The 23,996-nt window shown below is 47.0% G+C and overlaps 1 protein-coding gene across 5 annotated transcripts in view; it reads left to right on the forward strand.

Annotated features, from left to right (window-relative positions):
* LOC139278732 (uncharacterized) overlaps positions 1–23,996 on the forward strand; it is a 90,756-nt gene that overhangs the window by 7,755 nt on the left and 59,005 nt on the right. For 4 of the 5 annotated variants that reach the window (XR_011596343.1, XM_070897815.1, XM_070897814.1 and 1 more), the window contains exons 2-3: positions 17,566–17,617; positions 17,726–17,853. Coding sequence is in view for 4 of the 5 variants with exons in the window: in XM_070897815.1 (XP_070753916.1) it covers positions 17,566–17,617; positions 17,726–17,853 (180 nt within the window). In the remaining variant the exon portion in view is untranslated. Of the gene's footprint in view, positions 1–17,565; positions 17,618–17,725; positions 17,854–19,166; positions 19,518–23,996 lie in introns of those variants that run through there. The other variant, XM_070897817.1, reaches the window with a different exon arrangement.

Here is a 23,996-nt window from a genome sequence, read left to right on the forward strand (position 1 = left end):
TAAAAACAGATAGTAAAAGCTTTTACCGATATATAAAACGGAAAAGAGTGACTAAAGTAAATGTTAGTCCCTTAGAAGATGAGAAGGGGGATTTAGTAATGGGAAATGTGGAAATGGCTGAGACCTTAAACAATTATTTTGCTTCGGTCTTCACAGTGGAAGACACAAAAACCATGCCAAAAATTGCTGGTCACGGGAATGTGGGAAGGGAGGACCTTGAGATAATCACTATCACTAGGGGGGTAGTGCTGGACAGGCTAATGGGACTCAAGGTAGACAAGTCCCCTGGTCCTGATGAAATGCATTCCAGGGTATTAAAAGAGATGGCGGAAGTTATAGCAGATGCATTAGTTATAGTCTACCAAAATTCTCTGGACTCTGGGGAGGTACCAGCGGATTGGAAAGCAGCTAATATAATGCCTCTGTTTTTTAAAAAAAAAAAGGGGGCAGACAAAAGGCAGGTAACTATAGGCTGGTTAGTTTAACATCTGTAGTGGGGAAAATGCTTGAAACTATCATTAAGGAAGAAATAGCGGGACATCGAGATAAGAATAGTGCAATCAAGCAGACGCAACATGGATTCATGAAGGGGAAATCATGTTTAACTAATTTACTGGAATTCTTTGAGGATATAACGAGCATGGTGGATAGAGGTGTACCGATGGATGTGGTGTATTTAGATTTCCAAAAGGCATTTGATGTGCCACACAAAAGGTTACTGCAGAAGATAAAGGTACGCGGAGTCAGAGGAAATGTAATAGCATGGATCGAGAATTGGCTGGATAACAGAAAGCAGAGAGTCGGGATAAATGGGTCCTTTTTCGGGTTGGAAATCGGTGGTTTGTGGTGTGCCACAGGGATCGGTGCTGGGACCTCAACTGTTTACAATATACATAGATGACCTGGAAGAGGGGACCGAGTGTAGTGTAACAATTTGCAGATGACACAAAGATTAGTGGGAAAGCGGGTTGTGTAGAGGACACAGAGAGGCTACAAAGAGATTTAGATAGGTTAAGCGAATGGGCTAAGGTTTGGCAGATGGAATACAATGTCGGAAAATGTGAGGTCATCCACCTTGGGGGGGGAAAAAAAAACAGTAAAAGGGATTATTATTTAAATGGGGAGAAATTACAACATGCTGCGGTGCAGAGGGACCTGGGGGTCCTTGTGCATGAAACTCTTTTGGAGTTTACCTGAAAAACATAAGCATTAATCCGTGCCCCCCGACCTGGATGACACACCAGACATTTACAAGGCCCTTTTTTTCCTTTTTTTGGTCCTTTTTTTTGTTTTTCTTCTTTTTTTTTTGGGCACTAATCACATTTTTTTTTTTCCAGTGCCCCCTATAAAAGGGGAGGGGGACACTAAAAGCACCGGCAATTAAAACAAATTAAACTTTAAAACGTAAAATCAAATTAAAATTTGGTTGCCGGGCGTGATGATGCACTCCAGTCCCTCCGGTGCCCACCTCTCGCGGAAGGCCGCGAGCGTACCGGTGGACACCGCGTGCTCCATCTCCAAGGACACCCTGGACCGGATGTAAGAGCGGAAGAGAGGCAGGCAGTCAGGTTGAACGACCCCTTCGACCGCCCGCTGCCTGGACCGGCTGATGGCACCCTTGGCCGTGCCCAGGAGCAGTCCTACGAGGAGGCCCTCGGACCTACCCGCTCCCCTCCGCACAGGGTGCCCAAAGATCAGGAGAGTGGGACTGAAGTGCAGCCAGAATTTCAGGAGCAGCCCCTTTAAATAATAAAACAGGGGCTGCAACCTCGTGCACTCAATAAAAACATGGAACACGGACTCCTCCAGACCCCAGAAATTGCAGGCGGCCTGGGAGTCCGTGAACCGGCTTAAAAATTTGTTGCACGGCACTGCTCCGTGCACCACCCTCCAGGCCAAGTCCCCGATGAATAGTGGGAGGACTCCCGCATAGAGTGCCCTCCATCGGGGACCCCCACCTCCTCCGGACGGCAAGATGGTACGCCATGGCGTGTCCGGACGACCGGCGAGGATGGCAAAGTTGAGAGTGTGCAGGAGCAGCCCATACAGGAAACCCCTCCGCGCGGAACTGAAAGGCACGGAAGGGATTTCCCCGAGGCGGCTCAAGTTGTGAGGCGCCGGCCCCCGAGGGAGGTTCCGGGGTTTGGCGCCGATGAGGAATTCCGTCCGGACGGGGGTCAGTTCGGACGGGATCTCCCCACGTGCTTGAGCCTCCTCGATGCACCTAACAGAGTCAGGGCCCAAAGCTGTTTTTAGCAACTCGATGGCTTCGGCCGCGCGGCGGACGTTGGCTGAATTTAGGCGCCGCGCCAGCGTGCCTTGCGCCATCCAGCCCGCTCCTCCGCCATCGAGCAGGTCCCTGACCCTGGTCACCTCACCAGCCACAGCCCTCTCTTCCGACCGGCACATAAAACCTCGGTCGTGGAGGTACGGATTCCCGAGCAGCGGCTCCTGCAGGACAGCCGCTACTCTAGCCGGCGGAGAGCTGCGCTTGGTGGAGACTTTGTTCCAGACCCTGATGAGGTGCTTGTAAAAGACAGGCAGCTCCTGGAGGGCGGTCCTGACACCCCCCCAAGTTCACAAACAGGAGCTGCGTGTCGTAATTGAGGTCGCGCTGCTGGCGGAAGAAATACGTCGCCAGAGCACACCACCTAGGAGGGGGCTCGACGTAAAGGTATCTCTGCAGGGTCTGAAGACGGAAAGTCGCGAGCTGGGCGCTGACGCACACCAACGACTGACCGCCCTCCTCAAGCGGGAGATTCAAGACCGCGGCAGAGACCCAGTGCTTCCTGTTGTTCCAGAAGAAGTCCACCAGCTTCTTCTGTATCTTGGCGACAAACGCAGGGGGAGGGGTCAAAGTGACCAGCTGGTGGCCGAGTGACCAGCCGGTACCACAACATTGCGGCCACCAGCTGGTTTATGACTAGCGCTCGACCCCTGTAGGACAGCACTCGGAGCAGTCCTGTCCAGCGCCCTAGGCGAGCGGCGACCTTGGCCTCCAGCTCCTGCCAGTTCGCCGGCCAGGCTTCCTCGTCGGGGCTAAGGTAGACTCCCAGATAGAGGAGATGGGTCGTGCTCCAGGCAAAAGGCCTGAGCTCCTTCGGCAGGGAGTCCACCCGCCACTGACCCACCAGGAGTCCGGAACATTTCTCCCAGTTGATTCTGGCGGAGGATGCAGCTGAGTAAATCTCCTGGCACTCACGCATCCTCCGCAGGTCAGCGAGAGGACGACCTCCACGCCCGGCCCTTGCAGAGCCAGTCCCGTCAACCTCGTCCGCAAGAGGCGCAGGAAAGGCTCCACGCAGATGGCATATAACTGGCCGGACAAGGGGCATCCCTGGCGCACCCCTCTCCTAAAACGAAGGGGCACCGTCAAGGACCCGTTAACCTTAATCAGACAATCCGCGGCGACGTACAAAAGTCGGATCCGGGCGACGAAATGCGTCCCGAACCCGAAAGCGCGCAGAGTTCCGAGCAGATAGTCGTGATCCACCCTGTCGAACGCCTTCTCTTGGTCGAGAGATAGGAAGGCGACCGACAGACCAGCCTCCTGGGAATGATGGATGAGGTCCTGGACCAGATGGATGTTATCGTGGATTGTCCGGCCCGGGACCGTGCAGGATTGGTCGGGGTGGATCATGTGGTCCAGCACGGCACCGAGGCGAGCAGACTTCCCCCTGGCGAAGATTTTGTAGACCGGGCGCCAGTTCTTAAGGAGGCGGAGATCGCCCTTCTTAGGCAGCAGGACGATGACTGCCCTGCGCCAAGAGAGGGGCATCTCCCCGGTCGCCAGACTTTCCCCAGGACCCGCGCGTAGTCGCTCCCCAGGACGTCCCAGAACGCCCTGTGGAACTCCACGGTCAGCCCGTCCAGCCCCGGGGATTTTCCCCTCGAGAGCCGGGCGAGGGCACCGGTCAGCTCCGCCAGGCTTAGCGGAGCTTCCAAATTTTCACCGCCCTCCGGGCTGACTTTCGGCAGGTCCTCCCACAAAACTCTGCGCGCTTCCTCGCTGGACGGATCCGGAGAGAACAGAGCCCCGTAATATTCACGGGCCCTGTTGTTGACGCCCTCCGGATCCGAGACGAGAGAGCCGTCATTGGCCAGCAGCGTCAAGAGCTGCTTACGGACACTCTGCCTTTTTTCCAGCGAGTAGAAGAAGGGGGAGCCGCGGTCCAGATCCCGCAGGAACCGGATCCGCGACCTCACGAACGCGCCTCGGGACCCGACAAGCTGCAAGTCTTTCATCGCGGCCTTCTTAGCTTCCCAAAAAGTTAGTTTGCAGCTGCAGCAGGTAATCAGGAAGGCGAATGAAATGTTGGCCTTCATTGCGAGAGGGATGGAGTACAAAAGCAGGGAGGTCCTGCTGCAGCTGTATAGGGTATTAGTGAGGCCGCACCTGGAGTACTGCATGCAGTTTTGGTCACCTTATTTAAGGAAGGATATACTAGCTTTGGAGGGGGTACAGAGACGATTCACTCGGCTGATTCCGGAGATGAGCCGGTTACCTTATGTTGATAGATTGAGCAGACTGGGTCTTTACTCGTTAGCGTTCAGAACGATTAGGGGTGATCTTATAGAAACATTTAAAATCATGAAAGGGATAGACAAGATAGAGGCAGAGAGGTTGTTTCCACTGGTCGGGGAGACTAGAACTAGGGGGCACAGCCTCAAAATACGGGGGAGCCAATTTAAAACCGAGTTGAGAAGGAATTTCTTCTCCCAGAGGGTTGTGAATCTGTGGAATTCTCTGCCCAAGGAAGCAGTTGAGGCTAGCTCATTGAATGTATTCAAGTCACAGATAGATAGATTTTTAACCAATAAGGGAATTAAGGGTTACGGGGAGAGGGCGGGTAAGTGGAGCTGAGTCCACGGCCAGATCAGCCATGATCTTATTGAATGGCAGAGCAGGCTCGAGGGGCTAGATGGCCTACTCCTGTTCCTAATTCTTATGTTCTTATATAGGTGATGGACTAGACACTCTGATTAAAATTGCTTACTATAGACGATATGCAAATGAGTTTAAGCGGAAACTTGAAGGGCTAAAATACTTTTCAAAACTAGCTCCCAGATCGCCGATTGTGCCTGGTGGAAACTCTACCCCATAAAATGTTTTCGAAGGAATTGCACAGTTAGGTATATGGAAAACCGATGGCAGGTCAGGAAAGGAGTGGTGATCCAAAGCCTCTGTAACCTATAACCCTCCAAAATATCTATGCTCCTCCAGTTCTTGTGCATCCCCATTTTTCATCACTCCACCATTGGTGGCTATCCTTCAACTGCCTAGGCCTTAAGTTCTGGAATTCCCTCCCTCAATCCCTCCACCTCTCTCTCCTTGAAAATCTACCTCCTTGAGCAAGCTTTTGGTTACCTGTCCTAATATTTCTTTACGTGGCTCAGTGTCAGATTTTGTTTGATAATGCTCCTGTAAAGTTCCTTGGATGTTTTATATAAATGTACCTTCTTGTTGTTGAAGAGATGGGTTCAACGGTAGGAAACATCACAGCAGAGCCATAAGAATATAAGAAATAGGAGCAGGCCATACAGCCCCTTAAGCCTGCTCCGCCATTCAATAAGATCATGGCTGATCTGATCATAGACTCGGCTCCACTCCCTGCCCGCTCCCCATAACCCTTTATCCCCTTATCATTTAAGAAACTGTCTATTTCTGCCTTAAATTTATTTAATGTCCCAGCTTTCACAGCTCTCTGAGGCAGCAAATTCCACAGATTCACAACCTTCTGAGAAGAAATTTCTCCTCATCTCAGCTCTAAATGGGTGGCCCCTTATTCTAAGATCATGCCCTCTAGTTCTAACTTCCCCCACCAGGAAACATCCTCTGTGCATCCACCTTGTCAAGCCCCCTCATAATCTTATACCAGATCTTAGCCAGATTAGGTCCTCCTCTAATACCCACCCGTGCACATTTTCAGCTGAGATCAGTGGATAGCAATTAGGAATGGAAATCCATGGCAACTTATTTCTCCTCCCTAACCTGTGGTACTGAGGCTAACTGTCAATTGGTATGGCCCACACTATTGCCGAGATCAGCTAACTTAGCACAGGTGAGGGGTTGAACGTGGCACCTCATGCACTGTATGATTCCACCAGTCACTGGATAAACTCTCTGAGCCATCGGAGGAGTGTTAATGAAAAGGATTTTGCAGGCGCACCATCTAGGTAGGAAAAATAATGGAATCCCTACTCAAGGGGAAAATAGAAGAACATCTAGAAACCAAAATATAGACCCTGAAATCCCGGTTTCTTCTTCCCGTGGGTGCTCGACTAAAAATAGGAGAAAAGCTGCGCACTTACCTTTTGGTCAAACGCTCACCAGAGGTTCCGGATTCGAGGCCTCCTTTTCTTGTGCAACAGAGAGCATTCACATTGGGATGTCGGTAGGAGTCACGTGGGCTTGGACACACAATCACGATAAAGTATTTTCTCATTCATAGTAATAGGAGTTTCTTGAGTCCGAAACTCCTATTACAATGAATGAGAAACCCCCCCCCCCCCCCCGCCCCGCCAAACACTACATAAAACATTTTTTAAAAACTCTCATAAATACAGTATAGAAATTAAAGTTGATAGAAATGTTTTTGGGGAAAAAAAATGTGCTGATTGTTAAAAATCTTTAATTATGGTTTAAAATATAATTACCCGAGTGGGCAGGATTTTTAACAAATATGTATTTTAAAATTTTATTTTAATGTTTTTGATATGTTTTTAAACTCTTACGCTAGTAAAAGTAGACTATGCGCCCACTTTTACCAGGCGCAGGAGTTTTAAGGAGCTTCGCAGGGCAAGAGATGGGCAAATAGCCCAATCTGTGCTGTGGGAATGTCCTCGCTCCATGATGCGACCATCTGTCAAGCCAGAAACCGATCGGAAAAGCCGGTTTTCAGCCCATGTGCATTGCGTGCCGAAAACCGGCTTTTACGTTGCCTTCCTGGGTCCGTACGCACTTTGTACGGACCCGGGGAGGCCAGAATTTCAGGGCCATTATAATGAATAGTCAGCATGGATTTTAAAAAAGGAAAGTCTTGCTAGACCAACCTCATTGAACTTTTTAAAGAGAGTAGACAATGGTAATGCAGTAGTTGTAATTTATCTAGATTTTCAAAAGGCCTCCAATAAGGTACCCCATAATAGACTGGTGAACAAGGTCAGAGAATGTGGAGTCAGGGGACAAGTAGCAGAATGGATAGCTAGCCGGCTTCAAGACAGAATGCAGAGAGTAGGGGTGAAAGGTGACAGAAGGTGGGTAGTGGTGTTCCACAAGGATCAGTGCTGGACCACTGCTGTTCACAATTTACATCAACAATTTAGTCTTTGGAATCAAAAGCACAATTTCTAAATTTGCAGATGACACCAAATTATAGTCAATACTGAGGAAAACTGCAACAAATTACAGGAGGACATTAATAAACTTGCAGGATGGGCATATAATTGGCAAATTAAGTTCAACACAGATAAATGTGAGGTATTACATTTTGGTAGGAAAAATAGGGAGGTCACATATTACTTAGAGGGTGTGAGTCTAGGTCGCGTAGAGGAACAAAGGGATCTTGGAGTACAAATGCACAAATCACTAAAGGTTGCGACACAGGTTAGCAAGGCCATTAAAAAAACAAACCAAGCACCTAGGGTTTATTTCTAGAGGTATAGAATTGAAAAGTAGCGAAGTTAGGGTAAACCTGGGTCAGTCCCGGGAAGTCCTGCTCCCGGCGTGGAATTGCCGTTTGCGCCCTTCAAACGAGGCGGAGCACTATCTCAGGCACTCAGTCATTTCAGGGGTGCTCCCGAGGTGTCAACGTGGCGCTTGGGCCACCAGGGACAATCTCGATTGGGCCAGTGGACCGGCACCTAAAGAGGAGTACCGGGCTGCACGATGGCGGCCCTGGTCAAGACAAAGGCTGCCATTGTCGGGCCGACGGAAGAGTCGATGACAAAAAAGAATGGCGGCCCTGGGTGCATACGACCAACCCTTTAAGGGGCACCCTGGGCAGATGTCAGCACCCTACAATTTCTCTTGTGGGGCGCAAAGGGGTCGGTGCTGGGTGGTGAGGGTTTGGCACGCGCGGCAATGACTTAATCGGCAGATGCGCGCAGGTCAGGGTGCAAATCTCGAGGCGCGGCTCTAACTTCAAATCGCCCCAAAATCTCGGGGGCAATTTCCCCCCAGGCCACCCCGGGTGAAAAGGCAATAGCACCTCCCGGTGGCACTAACGTTGCAAAACATTGGCAATTTTGGCCCCTGAGAGTACTGCTGACCGTTCTGGTCGCTATATTATAAAAAGGATACAGAGGCACTGGAGAGGGTGCAGAGAAGATTTACAAGGATGATACCAGAAATGCAAGGGTGTACATTATCAGGAAAGGATGAACAGGCTCGGTCTCTTTTCTCTTGGGAAAAAAAAAGACGGAGGGGTGACCTAATAGAGGTCTTTAAAATTATGAAAGGTTCTGACAGAGTGAATGCAGAGAGAATGTTTGCACTTGTGGGGGAGATCTAACTAGAGGCCCTCAATATAAGATAGTCACCAAGAAATCCAATGGGGAATTCAGAAGAAACTGGATTTTCGTTTTTTGGCGAAAATGGTAGTTTTACGCCAAAATTACCGTTTTCGCTGCGCTATCGTTTTTAGGCCTAACTTTTGGCCTTTATGCATCGGTAAAGTCAGCGTTGCACGAGGCGCTGCGAGTTTTGGCAACTTTAGTCCGAGGCCGGCAGTGCTGTGACAGAGGCCTTGGAAGGGGGTGAAAAAAAATTGCAAAAAACATTCACAAAACATTGAAAAAATCCTTACCTACTAAATCGCTGAAAAATAATTTAAAAATAAAAACTTTAACTTAGCTTTTTGCAGGTCTTCATACTTACCGCTGCTGGCAGGGCTGCACCAACAGGCTTGACCCTGTCGGTATTCTGGGTGTGGCAGAGAGTGCCGAAAGTACAACGGTAACGCAATCCGTGGCGTTGCACATCACGTTGGCGCACCTCTCCCCAGCGGTACGTGGAAGCAACGCCGCGAAAAGGTACCCGAGGATCCTGCCGACCGGGTTATTGCCGTGGAGGGTCAAATCGTGGTGAAAACCAGGTCGCAAAGTTGGCAAAAATCCAGCCCAAAGAGTGGTGAGGATGTGGAACTCGCTACCACAGGGAGTGGTTGAAGCGAATAGTATAGATGCATTTAAGGGGAGGCTAGACTAGCATATGAGGGAGAAGGGAATAGAGGGTTATGTTGATAGAGTTAGAAAGAGGGGAGGAGGCTTGAGTGGAGCATAAACGCTGGCATGGAGTGGTTGGGCCAAATGGCCTGTTTCTGTGCTGTATATCCTGTGCATCCTGTGTAATCTGTAAATCACAATCCCCACCCGATAGTGGTTTGGATAGGAACGTTCCACAAGGATGCTTGAAATGTAAAAGTACGAATGGAGAAATACAGTATCAGAAATGATAAATTGTGAGATAGAAATACTAAACAGATATACACAGTACCCGTTGAACCTGTTGATGGTTTTTAATGCATGTATTTTATTAATGACACTAGCTCTTAGTTGAAGAAATTTATATCATCTCTGTTGCTTAAACTTGGCTTGTGTATAGCAAATTAAGGGGTGAGCTGATTGAGGTATTTACGATGTTAAAAGATTTTGATAGGGTAGATATGGAGGGACTATTTCTTCTGGTGGGGGAATCAAGAACGAGGGGAACTTAATCTTAAAATTAGAGCTGGACCACGAAGGACAGAAATTAGGAAGCATTTTTTCAAGCAAAGGCTAGCAGAAACTTGCAACTCACTTCCTCAAAAGGCTGTGGAGCCGGAGCAATTGGTGCTCTCTAATTCTGGCCTCTTGAGCATCCCCGATTTTAATCGCCCAACTATTGCTGGCCGTGCCTTCAGCTGCCACGGCCCTAAGCTCTGGAACTCCCTCTCTAAACCTCTCCACCTCCCCTTTCCTCTGTCATGACGCTCCTTCAAACCTACCTCCTTGACCAATCTGCCCTAATTCTCCCTATGTGGCTCGGTGTCAATTTACTACGTTAAAGACGCTATATAAATACAAGTTATTCTTGTTGTTCATTGGCTCAAATTTCCCACAAAGCAGGATCAATGGACAGCAGTTAAATGATTTTTGATTGGCTATTGTAAAATTTGAGTCAACCAAATAGTGATATATTTCATGCACAGACACATTTAATGTGTGATTTGCAGCATGCACACGACACTTAATGTATTATTGGTCGCTCTCGCAGGAAATGGCTGGCGGGAAGCTGAAGAATATGATGTTTGATAATAGGAGGATTAGACGGTATAATAGGGAAGGTGTAATGTTAGAAATGATCAAATAAATCTTAACAGGTGAAAATTGGGATAAAAATGTTTATATTGTATGGTTTTATATAATTGTAAAGTTTTGGAAAAAGAGAAATTAAGTCAAGACATATTAACGTACAAAGTTAAATAGTAAATCGTATTAATATACGAATGTTTATATTTGTGTGTGTGTGTGTACACTGTATATTGTATATAAAGTATTGAGCATAATTTGAATGTATCTTGTATACAAATCATACAAATAAAAGTAATTGGAGAATGTTATATTTGTGCGATTGTCAGTTTCTTTGGTCGAAATGATGAAGTGAAGTTGAAGTAACAGTCAGAGCAGGTGGTGTGAGGAGCCATGCTTCCGTGTTGAGGAGGTATGAAACATCAGAGGAGGAACAAATGTGAATGTGCGGAGCTTAGTGATAGTGAGTGCAGAAGAGATTGTAGCAGCAGCTGGGGGTTATAGTTGAGTGACGGGAAGTGCTGCAAGGTTTGAGAATATGTGAACACTTTAAACAACAGAAACATAGGAGGGAAAAAAAGAGAACTATCAGGAACAACAGTAGGAACAAAATAAAAAGATAGAAGTGTGACTCAGAAAAAATTGTGCAAGCAGGACCGAGAACTAAAGATGAAGGAGAAACACCGTCGGAGTGGGATTAAAAAAGTAATGTGGCGTATGCCATCTGCTGCTCAAATGCTCATACATGCTTTTGTTACCTCCAGACTCGAGTATTCCAATGCTATCCTGGCCAACCTCCCATCTTCCACTCATCCGTAAACTTGAGCTCATCCAAAATGCTGTGACTGTGTCCTAACTCGCACCAAGTCCCGTTTACCCATCACCACTGTGCTCGCTGACCTACATTGCCTGCTGACATTTACCCATCAGAGGAAATAGTTTCGCTTTATCTATCCTGTTGAATCCATTTTAAACACTTTGATTCGATCACCCCTCAAACTTCTATACTCAACTTTATGCAACCGGTCCTCATAATTTAACTCATTGAGCCTCAGTATTAATCGGAATTCCAGCCCCACTCTTCACCAGCGTCAGTTCTTGGGCTCAATCGTCACTTTCGTTGGCAACATCTCAAATTTAAAATTCTCATCCTTGTGATCAAATTCCTCCATGGCCTTGCCCCTCCCTATCGCTCCTCCAGACCTACAACCCTCCCAAGATCTGCGCTCCTCCAATTCTGATCTCTTGCGCATCCCCGATTTTCCATCGGCCCACCATTGGCGGCCATGTTTCTCACTTAAACCATGTTTGCTTCTCTGTCAATCTTTCCCAGGATTGCCGCGGCTCCCTCTCCGAACCCTTCTCCCTCTGATACTTTTGAAGACACTTGGCCGTGCTCTTTTGCGGCGTGGTCTCCTTGGGTCCAGCTACCTAGGCCCTAAGTCCTGAAATTGCCCCTCTCAACTTTTTCTCATCTCTACCTCTCTCCTCCTTTAAAACACTCCTTAAAAGCTACATCTTCGACCAAGCTTTGGTCATCTGTCCTAATATCTCTCTTTGTGACACGGTGTCAGATTTTGTTTGATAACGGGCCATGGAGGGATTTGTAAACAAGGATGAGAATTTTGAAATCGAGGCGTTGCTTAACTGTGAGCCAATGTAGGTCAGCGAGCACAGGGGTCAACCTCATTGCTGACTTCTACTTTCTGATGAAAGGTCATTAACCTGAAACCTTAACTTTCTCTCTTCACAGATCCTGCCTGACCTGCTGAGTATTTCCAGCATTTTCTGTTTTTTATTTCTGCTTTCACTTTCTCCCCAATGGCTCCGCTCCAGGCCCTGCTATCTGGCTGTGCCTTTTCCTCGATCATCCTGGGCCCTGCTCAGCACCACTTGCATCCATTGGGTACAAGGCAGCTCTGTGCAGAATGTTACTGATTCGCAGCTTTATAGTTTGGAGCTTGTTGAACAAGTGTTTATGGTGCCGAGTTCTCTGAATACTAAGTTACACTTCAAGGCATGTGTCCAAACCTGTTCTTGTGACGATTATACTGCTTCTTAAACAAATAGAAGATGGGGAAGACTACATATGCAATAGTGAATATTCTTTCAAACTTTAATATTAACTCTTTGAAAATTGCAGTGCAAACTCGACCCAAATTGAATGTTACTTAAAAAAAAAAAGAAAGCCCATCACTTAAACAATGTTTGCTTCTCATTCAATATTTCCCAGAATTGCCGCGGCTCTCTCTCCAGTCCCTGCTCCCTCCTATATTTTTGAAGACACCTGGCCGTGCTCTTTTGCGTCTCCTTGCCCCTACTCTTTGTTGTTGGTTCTCAACCACAGTCTATGCACTTCTCATCGTTCAGCCTCTGGCTGCCAACTCTAGTTTCCTGCCCCAGTCGGCTCCCAGCCCCACTGGCTAGTCGTTTCTCCAGTCTCACATTAATGGATCTTCATACAGCAAAGGACTGCAGGCTTGCCAGCCAGGGGGACGAGGAGCCCATGGGCTAGGAAGCAGGAGTCAGTGAGTAGGTTGAGTAGGGCTGGGAGCCAACGACAATGAAGATTGAGACCAAGAACTGACGATGGTGAAGAGTGGGGCTGGAAGTCCGATTTAATATCGAGGCTCAAAGAGTTAAATTATGAGGACCGATTGCATAAAGTTGAGTATAGAGGTTTGAGGGGTGATTGAATCAAAGTGTTTAAAATTGATTCAATAGGATGGATAAAGAGAAACTATTTCCTCTGGTGGATAAATTTAGAAGAAGGAGGCATAGCCTTATAATTAGAGCCAGGTCATTCAGCAGTGAAATCAGGAAGCACTTCTTCGCACAATATCTGGAACTCTCACCCCAAAACATCTGTGGATGCTGGGACAATTGTAACTTTCAAGACTGAGATCGACAGATTTTTGTTGGGTAAGGGTATCCAGGGATATGGAGCAAAGAAGGGTAAATGGGGTTGAGATCCAGATCAGCTATGAACTAACTGAATGGCTGTACAGGCTCGAGAGGCTGAATGACCAACTCCTGTTCTGATGTTTCTATGAGCCAAGAAGGGGCTTCAAAGGCAGTGATAAGCTTCCGAGGGTGGTAGGGGGTACGCGGGACAAAGACATATTCGGACTCCGAGCGGGAGCCGCAGCAGTCACCGAGGCTCAGTAAGAAAACTGAATAGGAGGCAGCTTAGCCTATTGAATGGGAGAAAGCGTATTTAAAATCCAGATGAGGAAAATATTTTAAATGGCAAACAAAACATTTTGTTTTGATGCATTATAATTATATTATAATTGACTCCAACCTCAGAAGGTGCTGTTTATTGCACAAGTGTGGTGTGGCATTTCTGTTTACTGCCGTAGCCTTCTTTGTGAGATTACCAACTTAGCCCAAATTCTGGAAAATTATGCGCTGTTTGAGGATGTGGACTTGGATCCACTAGGAACTGGAATGAAACAATTCAAATGTATTTCAGTTAGAGCCCCTAGAGCAGGCAGCAAGAGGAAACATCATGGCACTGAGCAGATGGTTATAACTGCGCTGAAGTACAGCTGTTTCACCAACATTATTATGTACCAGATGTACATGACACTTCCACAAAATTTGGGCATATCCACTTTGGACCCCCAAGAAAAATAAATCGGAGTATTTTCTAAATGGTGAGAAATTCTGAACTGTAGAGGAGCAAAGGGATTTGCGTGCACATGTATATTAATTAAAAGCAAGGAGGCAGTGTAATAGAGCTCCCCCTAATGGACTACTGTAGTAATGCAACTACTGATGTAAATAATAAAGGATCATGTGGCAAGGTCACATGATGACAGGTTTCTGTGTTAAGAGCCATCTTGTCATCATAGGCAGTCCCTCGGAATCGAGGAAGACTTGCTTCCACTCCCAAAGTGAGTTCTTTGATGGCTGAACAGTCCGATACGAGAACCGCAGACCCTGTTACAGGTGGGACAGACATTCGTCGAGGGAAGGGATCGGTGGGGCTGGTTTGGCCGCGCGCTCCTTCTGCTGCATGCGCTTGGCTTCTTCGTGCTCTTTGCGTGAGACTCGGAAGAGCTCAACGCCCTCCCAGATGTATTTTCTCCACCTCGGGCGGTCTTAGGCCAGGGTCTCCCAGGTGTCAGTGGTGATGTCGCACTTTACCAGGGAGGCTTTGAGGGTGTCCTTATGACGTTTCCGCTGTCCTCCTTTGGCTCGTTTACCATGAAGGAGCTCTGCATAAAGCATTTGCTTAGAGAGTCTCGTATCTGGCATGCGTACTATGTGGCCTGCCCAACGCAGCTGATCGAATGTGGTCAGTGCTTCAATACTGGGGATATTAGCCTGGTCGAGGACACTGATGTTGGTGCGCCTGTCCTCCCAGGGGATTTGCAGGATCTTGCAGAGACATCGTTGATGATATATCTCCAGCGACTTGAGGTGCCTTCTATACATTGTCCATGCCTCAGACCCATACAGGAGGGCGGGTATTACTACAGCCCTGTAGACCATGAGCTTGGTGGTAGATTTGAGGGCCTGGTCTTCAAACACTCTTTTCCTCAGACGGCTGAAGACTGCACTGGCGCACTGGAGACGACGTTGAATCTCCACATCAATGACTGCCTTTGTTGATAAGAGGCTCCCGAGATATGGGAAATGGACCACGTTGTCCAGGGCCGCGCCGTGGATCTTGATGATTGGAGGGTGTGCTATGTGGCGGTGACAGGCTGGTGGAGGACCTTTGTCTTACGGATGTTAAGTGTAAGGCACATGCTTTCATATGCCTCAGTGAATACATTGACTATATCCTGGAGTTCAACCTCTGAATGTGCGCAGACGCAGGCGTCGTTCGCATACTGCAGCTCAATGACAGAGGTTGGGTTGATCTTGGACCTGGCCTGGAGACGGCGTTCTGTAGTTTAGTTCCACTCCAGCAGGTTGATTGTGAGGAGGAGCATGGCGGCGAGGAAGATTGAGAAGAGGGTTGGAGCGATGACGCAGCCCTGTTTGACCCCGATCCGGACATGGATTGGGTCTGTAATGGATCCGTTGGTAAGGATCATGGCCTGCATGTCATCGTGAAGCAGGCGAAGTATGTTGACAAACTTTTGGGGGCATCCGAAACGGAGGAGGATGCTCCATAGACCCTCACGGTTGACATTGTCAAAGGCCTTTGTAAGATCGAAAATGGCCATGTATAAGGGCTGGCGCTGCTCCCAGCATTTTTCCTGCAACTGTCGCGCTGCAAAGATCATGCCTGTTGTGCCCCGTAGGGGACGAAATCCGCATTGTGATTCTGGGAGGAGCTCCTCAGCCACAGGGAGAAGATGATTAAGGAGAACTCGCGACAACTTTTCCGTGGCTGATAGCAGGGAGATTCCCCTGTAGTTGCCGCCGTCGGACTTGGCCCCTTTTTTAAAAATGGTCACAATCACTGCATCTCTGAGAATTCCCGGCCTGCTCTCCTCCCTCCAGATGAGAGAGATGAGGTCATGTATCCGCACCAACAGCGCCTCTCCGCCATACTTTAGCGCCTCAGCAGGGATTCTATCCGCACCCGTAGCCTTGTTATTCTTGGCTGTTTTATGGCTTTGCCTACCTTGTGCAACGTTGGAGTTTCACTGAGTTGGTGGCGGGTCACATGCTGCGGGATGGAGTCGAGAACACTCGAGTCAAAGGCAGAGTCTCGATTGAGGAGATCTTCAACGTGCTCCTTCCATCCGGCCCTGACAGCCTTGGTGTCCTTGGTGAGTGTTTCCCCGTTCTTGGCCAGGAGTGGGGTGGGGCCTTGGGAATTTGGACCATAGGTGGCCTTGACTGCAGCGAAAAATCCTCGCATATCATGGCTGTCGGCCAGTTGTTGTATCTCCTGTGCTTTCTCCATCCACCATCTGTTCTTTAGATCCCGGGTTTTTTGTTGGTCTTGAGCCTTGAGCCGTCTGTAATGTTGTTTTGCAGCTTCCGAGTTGGGTTGTTGCTTGAGGCTCAGAAATGCTTTGTGCTTGCGATCTATTAGTTCTTCGATCTCCTGATCATTTTCATCAAACCAGTCCTGATGTTTTCTGGTTGAGTGACCAAGTGTCTCTTCACAGGCACAGGTTATAGAGACCTGGAGGGCAGACCAAGTGCTATGGGCATTCAGCATCTCAGGTTCATCAAGGCATGCCAGATTGGCTGTGAGGCGCTGGCTGTAGAGGGCTCCCTTAGCTGGGTCTCTAAGTGCCCCGGCTTTGGGGCAATGTTAATGTTGATGATGGATCGGATTAGGCGGTAATAAAGGATCATGTGGCAAGGTCACATGCTGACAGGTTTCTGTGTTAAGAGCCATCTTGTATAGTGTGTTTGTTAATGACGTTGTAAGAATATATCACAGACAGGTACAAAAAGCAATCAAAATGGCTAACGAATGTTGGCCTTTATCTCAAGGGTGCTGAAATACAAAGGGGTAGAAGTTATGCTTCAGTTGTCTAGAGCCTTGGTCAGACCCCATCTGGAGCACTGCATTCAGTTCTGGGCACCGCCCCTCAGGAAGGATATATTGGTGCAGCGCAGATTCACCAGAATAATACCGGGGCTTAGAAGGTTAATTTATATTGCATAAACCTGGCTATTATTGCCTTGAGTATAAAAGATTGATGGTGGTATGGGATCAAGATATCTAAAATGTTAAAAGGATTCGATAGGTTAAATATAGTTAGAGCTAGGCATTTCAGGAGCAAAATCAGGATGCACTTTTTCAAACAAAACAGTAGAAATCTAATTCTCTCCCCCAAAAGGATGTGGATTCTGAGAGAACTAAAGCTTTTAAGACTGATATCGATTGATTTTTTGTTAGATAAAAATTTCAAGGAATATGGAGTAAAGGTGGGTTTATGGGTCCGAGGTATGGATCAGCCATGATCTAATTAAATGGTGAAGCAGGCTGGAGGGGCTGAATGGCCTACTCCTGTTCCTACAGAAACAAAGTTTGAATAAATAAGTTTTTTGGGGGACAAATGTTCAAATTGACCACGAGTTTCAGTCAGGCTAGACAAACATATGAGGGAGAAGGGAACAGAGGGTTATGCTGATAGATTTAGATGAGGAAAGACGGGAGGAGGCTCGAGTGGAGCATAAACGCCGGCATAGACTGGTTGGGCAGAATGGCCTGTTTCTGTGCTGTATATTCAATGTAATGTAGTCCTATGTAATTTATTCTGCAGGTTGTATTGTGGTAAGCATATCAAATTTAAAAACCTGTTTGTGTTTTACTTCACTCTAATGGTGTTTCTCATGTTCTTTTTGTAGAAATACACTTCTCTGGCCATGCAATCAGACATTTGAAACCACGCTCTGAGAGGTTAGGGTCAAAGTTTGATTGCCTTTTCCTCTTCTATTTGATTTTTTGCCTTTGCACCACAAGCAAGAAGTTGTTCTCAAAACTGATCAGGTACTCATTCGATTTCAGTAAAAAATATCCGGAAACGCAATCTCCAGAGACAAAATATCCAGTGACTAATCCTCGGGAGGTACCATCTACTAAGCAACCTCATTCAACAGTCACCCCACAATCTTGGACCCCAATAAGGAAAATAGGTAATATTCCATTAGACTGTGCAGTCACAATGTGCCAACTTTTTCTTTAGTGCCTTATTTAATAAGATTGATTCAGAGCCAGGTTGAGTACGTTCTGCTCTTACAGCATATGCTTCTTCCATATTTGCTAGTTGTGGCAAAAAGCTAATATTTAAAAAACTTACAGCGCACGATCTTTATAGAAAAATTACCACGTACTCTTAGCACTGGCAGTATAGCTTCCTTCGGTCTGCATTTTCCACATTGAATTTACCCCAACTGGAATGGATTAGCACATGACGGTACTGTACAAATTAAACTGATCTAACCAAAATAAGACAAATTGCCATTTTCCAAATTTCCTGCACTTTCTAAATGCACACAATACAAGTTTCCACATCATTTACATTCTTAAGACTCATTTGTTTTTGTAAGTATGAAAATGATAACATGCTAATTATGCACTCTCCACGATGCATTTGGAGAGGGTTATTAGGATTCCTCAACAATGTATGTATTTTCTCAGATAAATCTCAATGATTACCTTTTACACAGTTACCTGAAGGGCCAGTAACAAATAAGGCCTCAGTGGAAATTGCACTGTGCGGATGTTTTTAATGAATTAGCCGGCACAGGGCACACCACCATAGGTGGCCATATGTTACAAAAACTATGGCGCAGAGGATGAAGGTGTGGCACATTTTCTAGAACATTCCAGAAGCTGCAGCTGCTAGACCCAGAGCCACATAGTCTTCAGTGTTTATCTTTCTTTTGGTAACTAGCTTGAAGAAAAAAAGGCTGCATCCAGAATTGATGATAAATAATTTTTGTTTTGTTTTAAAAAGACAAAAACAGGTCTTGAATAAAGGCAAATCAATTATATTTATTATATTTTTGTTTTTATGTTATAAAAAGAAAACAAAAAGCAGATAATTTTGTCACAAATCTTTATTGCCGCAAAAGTCTTGTCACCCTCTGAATAAAAAGGCTTGTAGCATTTGAGACTGTGGCATAACACCTGGAAGGCTGCAGTCAGGAGCTCTGAGTGGTATCTCCCCTTTGGCTGGTGGCAGATCAGTGAGGTTCTCCCAACCCATCGAGGGGAGTCAATCTACTTGGTAAATGTGCTCAGTCAGCTTGCATATTGTGGTGCAGGGTGGCTATGTCACTATGCAGATGATGTAAGGTAAGACTGGACAGCATCTGTGACATTATCGATACCTTGAGGTGTTAGGACACTCTGCATTTACTGTTGTTTCAAAGAGTGTGTGAGGAGGTGGGTGGGATTTGATGAGGCTTCTCCTGTGGCTGATGTGTCCCTTCATGTTTTATAGGTGCCTCAACAGATGTCCTCAACCTTCTGTGAGGTAACCCTGTGAAGGAGCCTGGAGAAGGGTGATATCATCCTTCCTTTCATCTTACCCAGCTACACACCCCATAGATGTTGAATCTCCAATACCATGACTTTATCCCTTCCTCTTCATCTCTGTTTACCATCCTCCTCCTCAGATACAATGATTGGGGTCTTCATCCAAATATGCAGCCAAGGGCAGTGATGTGATGAATCTGTATCTACATCAGTGTGAACATTATTCATTATAAACATGATTTTAGACTCTGCATTTTTTAATGGACTGCTGCATTAGACAGCAAATTATGTTTTTATGTGTAGATTTTTCCTGGAATAGAGATTTTTAAAAATACGAAGAACATTATACATATTTTTGCCTACTATGCAATGTGATATTGTAATCAATACTGTGTTAGCTAATTATGTGCAGTTAATATATGTATTTAGTGGATAACATGATACAATTCAAGCTGCTAAAAATTATTTTGCATAAATCCATGGACTCTGTAGCTGTAGTTTTTGTTATGGTTTTGGGTTCTTCTATCTTTTTTTGACTCTTGATATGATTGGCTTCAGTGTTTAAGACTGTATTTGTAAGTGCTCCCTAGCTCCCTATATCCTCAAGAGTTTAACGTGCTGCCTGCAACACAGTGAACAGGCACGGGTTAATTGCGTACCGCAATCCCCATGCCCAATTTCGGGGGCTAGCCAATTTCTCCCCCACAGTGTTTGCATTTGAATTGAATGGCATGCCCCCCCCTCTCCCCAGACAATGTTTCTTTTGACACACCATCTGATTATTCTAATACAATGAGCTGGAACATTCTTCTTTGAGTGAAGTTGGTTTTGAAACCCTTATGTGCTATAACAAAATTGAAGAAACCAGTACAAAGCTAAGGCTTCATTTTTGCAAGTTGTAATTTATTTGTTTCATGGGTTCTTTGCTTAATAGTAATGTGTTGCTATGAATTCTTAAGAACTACTTAGTTTATTAGCAAAGGTTTAACAATCTCACTACACATTACCAGTTCATCCACCAGGCTCACAACCACCTGCCTCATCGCGGATCCCCTGAACCCAACAGGCTGGGGTTTTATTGAGTCTTGTGAACATCACGTGACTGGCTAAGCCACTCACAATTCAACAGCTCTACCAACCTGTGAGCATGCTCACAGGTGCATACATTACAACAGTCTTCTCCTCCCCAAACCAGATTTGGACATACAGCAGCAGTCAGATTTTATTTCAAATGGTGGACCACTCTTGCCTGTAGTCCTTCTTCAGAGTTGTTTATTATGAGTTACCTTTAAATGTTTGATCCTTTTAAGGCCATTCATGCATCTCTATCCACTCATAAAAGTAGCTGACTTGGCTGTTTATGCGGGGGGGGGGGGATTTACTGACATCTTTTGCCTGGCAGCAGAATGAGGAGGGAGCTGGAATTTAATAGAAGACTAATTTGGGTGGGATGTAATTTCCACGTGCTTAAGATTGCAGCTCCAGTCATACACAGATGGTTGCGAGGATCCCTCATTCCCTGGCTGCAGTGCTGGCACAGGCTGTCAGGCCAATCTTTCAGATTTGGGGTAACTAATTTGGTTGTCAAATTTTTTATTGTCTTATAACACTCCTGTGAAGCGCCTTGGGACATTTTACTACGTTAAAGGCGCTATATAAATACAAGTTGTTGTTGTAACACCCAGGTATCTGCAATACGGTTTCACTGCCGTCCATCAGAAGTTGCTAAACTGGATTTAGACTTTGAGAAGCTGGGATTGATCTCCTCAGCGCAAAGAAGATTAAGGGAAGATTTAATAGAGGTGTTCAAAATTATGAGGGTTTTTTGAATAGATGGGAGGAACTGTTTCCTCTGGCAGGAAGGTCATTAACCAAAGGACACAGATTTAATATCACTGGCAAAAAGTCCAGAGGAGAGATGATGAGAATCCTATTTTACACAGTGAGTTTTATAATCTGGAATGCACTGCCTGAAAGGATGTTGGAAGCAGATTCAATAATAATTCAACAGATTCAAAAGGGAATTGGATAAAAACTTTGAAAAGGAGAAATCAACAGGGCTATGGATAAAGAGCAGGGGAGTGGGGATAATTGGATTGCTCTTTAAAAGAGGCGGCTCAGGCACGATAGGTCGAATTGCTCCTTCAAGCTGTATGATTCCATGACTTCTGGGATTTGGCCCAGCAACTGCCAATGAGGGCAGCAATTAGGTGAAGCTGTGAGTGGGGTTTCCATCACATGGTCCCACAGACACCTGTGGAACACGGCAAATGGGCAAGGTCAGCGGGTTGCGCTTCTGGTTCATCGGGGATGTTTGGGTTTTCACATTTGGAGCAAAAGACCCATGCCTCTCAGCCTAAAGGAACACAAGCAGAGATGGACATGGCAGCAATGAGGGTGCTCAGTAGAAAAGGCCTAGGCCTTGAAATTCGGCACCGCCTGGTTTGGGGGCGGTAACTCTCGTGAGCCATGAGACTTTGCGGCAGCAGCAGAAGTCTCACCTCTCGTGATAATTTGGGGATACCGGTCCTGAAAGGAAGTGGAGTCCTTTCTGGGGAGGGAGCGGGGCGCATGGCTCAGCAGCGCTCTATGCACTGGGCCGTGTAACGCTGTCGCGTAGGAGGGGCTCTTCCCTGAATTAAAGGGAAGGGCCCAAGCTGCATACTCTGCATATATTGGGAACCCACCTACATGGATCAGCTCAAGCAGAATGCCGGGCTGAGCGATTGTGGCACCAACCCCGCTTCTAAAGCGGTACTGGAGCAGAAAAGTCAATAGGAGGATTTTTCAGGAGCAGCCGGCCACCTCCCCTTTAGATGTTGCCCCGGTAGCGGCCGGCCGCTGGATATGTGTCCCGTGAAACTATTGCTGTTATTGCCCGGCGCAGCTTCAGGGGGTGAAACCCAATTTAGGTGCCGGGGCGATGCGCACGGCGATGACGTCACAATCTCCAGGCGCAACGGCGTAGCGCTGCCGCTAATCTTCCGCCGAATTTAGCGGGAGTCGTTATCAGGCACTAACAGGAGCTGCAAATCATCCCAATTACTCCCCCCTAATTCCTGGCAGGGAGAACCCAGGGGAGTGGGGAGGTGGAAGCGGGCAGAGGGGAGCTGCAGCTGAAATACACAATTCTACTTACAATAATTGGGTAAATTAGCTTACTTGTGGGGACTTTACAAGGGAACAGTGGGACAGGTGAAACTGAAGGAAATGTGGCAGTTTTCCACTGTAAAAATACGGAAAATAAAACCTGAAGCAGTTGACAGCCTGGAGTTTCCCAGAAGTTATGCCCCATGGGCCCAGTCAGACTGTGGCTGAATTTTGCAGTCAGCAGCAAATGAATGGCGCTCGCCTTTCATTACGCTAACAGCTGTCCACAGACCTTTCATGGGCTTTTGAGCGTCAATTTATAGTCATCGGGTGTCTGAAACAGTGCGGCGCCCTCTACAGGCTATCCGTGACCTGTGTAAGCAGGCTAAGCAACAATGTGTCTCTTCAACCAATCAGATTGAAAAATCCTCCCTGAGACACGCAGACCTAGAAATTCGATTCCTAGCCCGACGTTAACCTCGCACAGCGGAATATGCTTTGAGCATCTGCAAGGACCCTTCCACCTCCCCACCAGCGCTATTTAAAGGGATCATCAACCACGCTCAGGTCTGTCGCAGTTTAATTTCTACTGGTTCTATGTAAGTTTGTGGAAGTGTTTGCAGCATTCTAGAGTTGTTTAAACTTGGTGAGGTGACAGGGAGTGATGCTGCACATGGAAAAGCCTTACTTCTAACTTTAAAATTTCTGGTTGGATCACTTGCTCCCAGTCACAAGTGCTCTAGTTGTCATCCCCCTTGGCCTGCAGCATGACAGGGAGCAAAGAAGAGGACAAGCGGCTCGCAGAGGGCGAAGGAGTTGGGGGAGAAGGGCTCTCAGCAGGAGGCCTTACCTACCTAGAGTCATCGGACAGCAATTCTATTACCTCAACCTGAACCAGGAACAGTGTGTGAGGCATCTGCATTTTACCTCTTGCAACCAAACCTGCTGCCTTGCACCAGGGCAAGGACAGCCCTGAAGGTGACCATGACCCTAAATTTCCTCGTGTCGAGATCCTTCCAGGGCTGAGCAGGCAACATTTATAACATCTCCCAGTTTGCTGTCCACTGCTGAATAAGGGAGTTGACCGACACTCTTTATATCAGGAGAGGGGACTTAATTTTCTTCCCTCTAACCAGCAGGCAGATCATGCAGGATAGTGAGCTTCCCCATGGTTCAGGGCGCCATCGACTGCACACACATGGCTTTGCAGACACTGCATCTAAATGTTGAGATGTACTGCAACCGCAAAGGTTATCGCTCGCTGAATTTGCAGTTGGTGTGTGACCATGCTCAACGTATCATGGTGGTGAATGCCCAGTATCCTGGCAGCAATAATGATGCTTTTACTCTGCGACAATCCACTATTCCCTCAGTCTTTGTGCCACCAAGACAAACCAGAGGGTGGCTACTGGGCAACAAGGGCTGTCCCTTGACCACCTGGTTCACGACTCCGCTCCGCAACCCTAGCACACGTGGCCAGCATGGGTACAGCAAGAGCCATGCTGCCACATGAAACATCACAGAGTAGACCATTGTGTTGCTGAAGCAACGATTCCACTGCCTGGACCGCTCTGGAGGAGCCCTACAGTACTCACCAGATCGTGTGGCCCGACTTATCGTGATTTGCTGAATCCTCCACAACCTGGCCATCATGAGGGCACAGCTCTTACCACCAGGAATACGGCCAACAGCTCAGGAGGAAGAG

The sequence above is a fragment of the Pristiophorus japonicus genome, chromosome 13, assembly GCF_044704955.1.
Source record: "Pristiophorus japonicus isolate sPriJap1 chromosome 13, sPriJap1.hap1, whole genome shotgun sequence".
In the NCBI taxonomy this organism is placed as follows: domain Eukaryota; kingdom Metazoa; phylum Chordata; class Chondrichthyes; family Pristiophoridae; genus Pristiophorus; species Pristiophorus japonicus.